Raw genomic sequence first — 7,296 nt, 5'->3', positions numbered from 1 at the left:
TGAACTGTATTACTGTACTCACCATGTGTTTCTCGCCAGCCATGCTGTCTTCCTATTAGTGTTTAATCTCAAAGAAGCTGTTCAAAATAGAAATAAACAACTCGATCGCATACTATTTTGGTTACACTCGATTTCCATTCACGCAAAAGATAAAGATTCTGTCATTTTCCTTGTTGGAACGCACAGAGATAGTGTTTCACTGTCAGATCAAGAGGATATAGATAGGTATTTATTTGAAAAACTATACGGTATCTTTTGTGACCGTTTGGTAGTTAACTGTGACAGACGTCTGGTGTTCATGGTTGAAAATTCCGCATATAAGGACACTGAAATGTTGAAAATTAAAGAGCTAATAAGTCATAAAGTTCTGGAAGCTGAGTATATAACAAGGGAGTTTCCTATTAAATACCTAAACTTCTACAAACTGATACTGAGTAAGAGGAAAGAAGGTGAGAACCGGCGATTTTCTCAAAGCATCTCATCCTATGCTGATGTGGCAGAGTATGTGTCAAATGCATGCGGAATTACTAATGAAGACGATTTTCGAGAGCTTCTTAGTTTCTTCTACCGGGCAGGGGAAATAATATACCAAGAAGATGACGCAGTACTAGAACAATACGTTGTTTTTGATCCGCAGCTGCTCGTAGACATCATGAAAGTACTGATGAATATTCCACCTCGTTATAAAAGATCGCAGAAGGTTGCACCATACTGGCTGAAGTTGGAACAACACGGAATTCTCCACAGTTCTCTTGTTGATCACATGATGAAACCATTTAATGCGCCTACACACGTCATAATTTCGCTTCTAGCTGCGTACGACCTTGTATGCCCCACATTTCAGAAGACAACAAAAACCAACGATGAGTTGTTCAGCGTGCCTTGTCTAATGCCATATTTTTCTAGCATGCAAGAGGGTGATTCAGGTACTGCGACAGATGATTGGTGGATTTCTAGTGAGGATGAAGAAATATATTACTTTGAATTCGGCTATTGGCGACCAGACGCTGTCTTTTCCCGCCTTTTGGCACGATGTTTGAACGAAGATCAACTAGGAGGTCGGCTAAGAATGCGGCAGGTTTTCTACGACTTGGGCAAGTTCACACTAGACTCTGAGATACTCGTCAAACTCGAACTTTTGCATCGCATACCTGAACAGAATCTGATAAAAGTCACAATTCAAAGACCAAGAGACGCAGACTCAAGAATGTGCATAACCAAACTTCTAGATCACGTAGAAGCCATTCGTCGGCGAGATTTTAAACATCTGGAGTACAAATTTGGCATTTTGTGTCCCGTAACCAATCACCGAGATCCAGAACTAAAAGGAAAGCTCCATGTTGTGAAATTGGCAAGTCAGCTAGATTGTCGTTTGCGGGAAGCTGGTCCTTTTAACTTTCTCTGTGAAGGACAAAATCAGATGGTAGAGGTTTTCAGGAGCAGTAATCATGTAAGTACTATATTTAGATCATGAATGAACACACAACTCCCTCCTATGCAACCTGCCATGCTACTTACATTTTGGTAACACTGTGTTCCACTCTCCCTTTACAATGGTATGGAATTAGTGTTCTCGTGCACCATGCTGACCCTCCTAAATGCCGTTCAGGTTCCACCTATTGCTCTAACCGACTAAGAAATTTCTCTAGAAGTTGCATGTCTAACACAAATGAGACCTTCCATAGAGAAGTACAATCATTTAATTGTTCTTCACGAAAAACGGGAATTGTGAAGTTTGCTTTGTTTAGGCTGTACTTTCCACAGGCCTGATGTGCTGTATACTTTGACTTACAGTTTACACACGATTTGAAGTAATTTGGGATTATTGGAGAGTGTAGGAAGGCTGCGTTTACAAAACCAAAAACGGTGAGGGGCAAGAGAAATCATTCAGGGGGATTCGAAATTTTTCGGGGTAGTGGAGGCGGGACTTGAAATTTTTTCTCCGTCTATAGGGGGACCTGGAAATATTTTGGTTCCCTTGTACTTTTTACACTTTCCGATTAAGGTTTGGTAGATAATGTAAAGTGAATAATATTTTTATATCATCCAATTGTTCTAGTTCTATCAATAATTGAACAAGATCAAGAACCATTATGTCACTCGGTTTCATGACTTTGATCTCGAAAAAATGAAAATATGTATGATTTTTCGATAAACAAGTGGACATAGTAATGGAGCAGAAGCTGCAACTGTTGGTATTTTTTCAATATAGCTATGCGATATCTCAAATACAGTTTCTTACTGTCTTGCAACAGCATGCTGAGACACACAATATAGCCTGTATATGTAAACTTTGGCTGATAATTGAATTAGATTCAAGACTGAAAGTCATTTGTCAGTGATACAAATGCACGCTACACATACACACACTCGACTGGCAAGCTGAATCAAAGTTAATACAGCTACAGCTCTGCTATTGCAGTGTCACTATAACTACATACTGGCATTCACACAATTCCACAAAACGGCAAAATGAAGCCAGGAATTTACAATTTCTTTACTCTCTCATAATGGTCATTTTGTGTACTCTTCAGCAGGTGTCATTGAACTGGTCAAAGTTGGACTAACTCAAGTCAACTGAAACTGATAAATCAAAAAAGTCCACTGGGGCAATGTGTTAAAATGAATCAATTTAAGAACTTGATATAGGAATATTGCTGTAGGCCTACAACCTGCTAATAACACATAGTGTCGAAATCAGAGAGCAGAACTGCTAATATATATTTATCATTTCTTTGCCTGCATCCCTTATTAATATGCGGCTATATGATAATGGAGGGACTTGACAAATATTGATCATTTAGACGGCGGACATGAAACATTTTTGAGGCTATGAAGGGGATCTTAAAAGAATTTAATCACCATTCCTCCGGCCCCCCACCGTTATTTATGAACACAGCCTAATGTTGTTGGTTTAATCTGCCAATATAAGCTAAGATGCTTTTTGTCTTTGCCATACAATTGTTTTTAATGAATAATTTGTAATTATGCAAGTTTCAGCTATTGGACACCTAACACCCTAAATAAATTTGGACAATCAACGATAATTAGAGGTTATTACCCAATATCGCCTGTTCCTGTGTCGTATCAGCATGAGTGTCATTTGTGCTGCGTCAGACACGAGACGAAGTCGAGTGTCTGACGCAGCACAAATGACACGAATGCTGATACGACACAAGGAACAGGCGATATTGGGTAATAACCGATTTATCATATACCCATGCCTATAATTTTAGGGAATTTTCATTAATAGAACGAAAAACCTTAAATTTTGAGGCTTTACTTTATTACGCCTTGCGCATAAATATCAGAATGTTTATGTGAACAGGCTTCATTCATAAAGTATTCGACGAAGATGTCAACAATCACGCGCGACATCGCTGCAAGTCGTCCATATCTCAATGAAACCCAATAAGAAAGACACCGGGATACAAAAATCGTCATACAGCAGGAATATTTTAAGGTGCAATATGCAATTGCAACTGTACCCGATCAAAAACTGCTCAGCTTTTAAATCTATCCTGATTTCGATCGTCGTACGGCACGGAGCTCGCGCGGAGAGGACGCCATTTTGTTAGTTTACCCTTCGAGTTGCCATGTCAACAGTCGTCGCGCGCGACATCGCTGTCACGCCACGCGCTCACTACCTGTTCGGTGGAGACCGTGCACAGTGCCGGCGCCGTGCGAACGGCAGAATGTTTGCTAGAACTTGACCAAAATAATACCATGGGAAAAAATTTCAAGACTCAACGTGATATTCCCGTATTTTGCAACCAGAAATACTAGTGTTCCTCGAAGCCCTTCAAGTTTTTACGTCGGCGACATCGCTTCGCAGGCGGGGAGCGGCAGCCATTTTGTTGTTTACGTTGTTTACCAACAAACTGCTGATGTAGTTCGGGAAAGCTCTAAAACTGATGACGTTCATCGTGCATATATCGACGTTTACCGTGAAATATCACGGCTGATATTTTACGGCGAACGTCACTAGGATGTAGCAATATGGGCATGGGTATATGATAAATAATCGCAATCATATCCGTAATCCACAACACTAGGTCACAATTCGTAGTACACTAGTTATAAACATAGATACAAAACAGCATAGAACAGACATTAAAGCACCGGTACATACAACAAAGTCAAATTCATGAAAGAAAGATATATGGACCCCTGGACAAAAGGCCCAGACGTGATGTCAGGTGTTTCAAAAATAGTAAGCGCATCCTGCCACACATGTGGTAATCCCAAATTAGTTCAAATCGTGCTAATAAGTGTGGATAGTATGTAACACTTCAACCTTATTTTGAGTGTTAATGACCGACTTACACGTTAGAATACGCATCGGATACAAATATTCACAGTCTCGAATGTGTTTCAATATTATTCTGCTCTACCACTTTGTTTGGGGAGGGCTCATTTTAGTATTAAAAAAATTCACCTTCTGAGTGTTTCATAAAAAGGAAGAATTTTCGTTTTCCTAACTGAGTTTACATAGGCAGGGCTGCCACTTTAAATGTCGAATATTGAGCACTATTAGATTCTTTATATCTCTTGTAACAACATCTGCACTGTGACCCCTGATTTGGTAAGAGCATGGTCGAGCAAAAGTTAAAGCATTCCTTCTCGATGCGCGTAGTATCTTCAAAGAACATTGTCAAATATTGTAAGGGGAGGAGGTGACACATATTGCGAGCTAAACGTCCACGTCTTCTCATTATTATAGTCGACAAGCACCTCGAAGAGAACTTCATATTGAACTGTTACACAGGATTCAGGTTTACCATGATGATACATTTACCTACTGGCAATACGTACGTCGACTGAAAACAAGTGACTAAGTTGCATAATTGCTTCATATAAGAATATGCAAAAGACAGTCAGTAAAATTTTTTATTATTATTAAAGGATTGTTCCTTATTTGCGTTCTTCTGCAGATTGCGACAAGAATACATCAGACGGCCAAAGCAAAGATGCATCGGGACGGAAAGATCATTGACATGCCACCGACGCTACATAAGCAAATATGTAATAGATTGAACGTAGAAAATGTGATTGCTGGTGACTGGCGAGATTTAGCAGGTAAACCGTTTGCAAATTTAATATAATATTTGCATCACACGTTTGTCACCCAAATCACAGAAGTATTGATTTATTAGCACGAAACCTACAAAACAGATTTGTTCAGTTTAACTGTTTCAGTTGACGGATGATGACGCCTTTCGTGTTACATTACATTCTGGATAAAATAATATGTGTAAATATGCATTCCTTCACGTACGTTCGCACACACGTACGCCTGGCTTCACGCCAAATGTGTGTGTGTGTGTGTGTATGTATGTATGTATGTATGTATGTATGTATGTATGTATGTATGTATGTATGTATGTATGTATGTATGTATGTATGTATGTATGTATGTATGTATGGACGGAAAAATAGGTCTCAAATAATCAGATAATACACTGCAGACAGGCACATTTAGAAAACCCATCGGCACTTCATGCTCTTGATTATTTTAGCTTTTGATAACCACATAAACTAGGGCAGATCATATAAAAGGTATCAGCTCTTGCATGTCTTGGAAGGCAAGACTTTCACAATAACGTTATCCTGAATGTTAATAGTTTACGAGTACAGCTATAATTCATGTACATTGCCACATCGTAATATTAGATATATGGATGTCTTCCCTTTTCTCTATGATATCATCAGATCTTAACTTATATTTGTGATATTTCATTCATTTATTTCGAGCTCTTTTTGTAATATTTCAAAATACAGCATTGTTTTTTGTTCCTTACAACTTTAGTTTTCATTGATTTTGCAGCCTACTTTCAGTAAGAAAGCTAACAAGAACTAAAGTCTATTGAAGCTTAGTGCTTGATCGTAAATTATTTGTGGTGTAACTTTTCCGTCCTTAAATTTGTTGAGAATGTTACTTCTTATTTCCACTCTCTTACCTGAAACAGATAAACTTGGCTGTTCGATTGAAGATGTTCAAGTGTTCTCCAATAGTGAAAATCCTTGTGGTGAAGTGTTGTACTACTGGACTACAAAATACCCTGTTACCATCAAGGAGCTTATGGAAGTTCTTCAAGATCCACCCTTGTCCAGAGCAGACATAGTTTCACTCATAGAGAACCATATCGTTTCATTGTAGGACAAACGTTTGACTCCTTGCATCCAGGGGATCAATACCCAGTCGGTGAAAACAGTCATTCATTTTACTGTATACTACATATAAACTATTAAGGATAATTACTATTAATTCATTTACCGTGTTGAGGCTTTAGATCTACTACAAAAGCGTCTATCACCGAGCGCCCGTCAGACACTGATCTCTAAACAAACCTGACTCTATTATAGATTATTCTAAAGTGAATGGTTTATTAACCCAAGGAACATAAACTTAGATGTAGGCATAGTTTTGCTTTTCGCCACGATTACTGCAACAAGCTCAACCTAGTGCATTATCTGCAATAGCAACAATCGATATAGATTATGGAACAAAACTCGTCATGAAAAACTCTAAAATATGTACGATCTGTCTTCTCAGAGAAATGGCGTCTGTTGACAGGTAGGTCTTTCATTCTGCAATGTTAATTTCATGTTGGATCGGATGTCAATGAAATTAAAATACGTCGGTTTTGTTAATCCAGAAAACGTACAGACTGTTCCACTTTCAGTGAAAAATTAATTGCAATGTTCTCCTAGAAAATGTAGTGCTTTATAATTGTTTCAGATCGTGTTGCTATATTTGTAATATATCTACATATACAATCTTAAGAAAGAACTTTATAGTTTTGAGATTGTTAAGAATGTGTTTAGTGCTTCTAAAAGATAGAATTGTTTCGAATGTGAAAGGAACAGTGCCATGCAAAAGGATTTTGGCAAATAACAAGATTTTGCTGTATTGCCGCCTTTGGAAAATTTACGGTGTACCTGACATATATAATTTTGACGCTTATTATGTTGCAATTTTTGAAGAATCAAGATGGTAGCTTTATGATCTCGAAAATATGTCAGTTTTCTTCATTTATGAGTGTTCTTGTGCATTTCAATGTATTTTCGCAGGCTTGACTATTAACCACGGTCAATACAAGAGGGGTAACTTTGCTTGAAAATGTAGACTCTGTGGTGACAGGGATTATTCCATAACGCATTTTGAGCATGTAAAACAAGAGTGAAAGAAATGTACAATTAAATAATTTCAAACAAAGAAGTCTGGTACATTTGCAATGCCATCTTTTTATTTGTTATTTCATTGCAGTCAAAATAAAGTTTACAAAACTAAGG

At 38.0% G+C, this 7,296-nt stretch overlaps 1 protein-coding gene across 1 annotated transcript; it reads left to right on the top strand.

The window, feature by feature from the left end:
- The first annotated feature begins 230 nt into the window (after positions 1 to 230).
- Positions 231 to 7,296, top strand: LOC139137881 (uncharacterized). Its single transcript, XM_070706149.1, has 3 exons — positions 231 to 1,450; positions 4,935 to 5,079; positions 5,970 to 7,296. Exons 1-3 carry the CDS (start codon positions 299 to 301, stop codon positions 6,158 to 6,160), a joined length of 1,488 nt encoding a protein of 495 aa, XP_070562250.1. The 5' UTR covers positions 231 to 298; the 3' UTR covers positions 6,161 to 7,296.

This window comes from Ptychodera flava, chromosome 8 (assembly GCF_041260155.1).
Source record: "Ptychodera flava strain L36383 chromosome 8, AS_Pfla_20210202, whole genome shotgun sequence".
Taxonomy (NCBI): Eukaryota; Metazoa; Hemichordata; class Enteropneusta; family Ptychoderidae; genus Ptychodera; species Ptychodera flava.
The sequence above is the reverse complement of the archived record's forward strand: the minus strand, read 5'-3'. Positions and strand labels throughout refer to the sequence as shown.

Coding starts and splice junctions, on each gene's coding strand:
- LOC139137881 (XM_070706149.1), top strand. CDS start 299: ATGGTTGAAAATTCCGCATATAAGGACACTGAAATGTTGAAAATTAAA. Junction 1,451..4,934: donor TTTTCAGGAGCAGTAATCAT/GTAAGTACTATA, acceptor GTTCTTCTGCAG/ATTGCGACAAGAATACATCA. Junction 5,080..5,969: donor TGACTGGCGAGATTTAGCAG/GTAAACCGTTTG, acceptor TACCTGAAACAG/ATAAACTTGGCTGTTCGATT.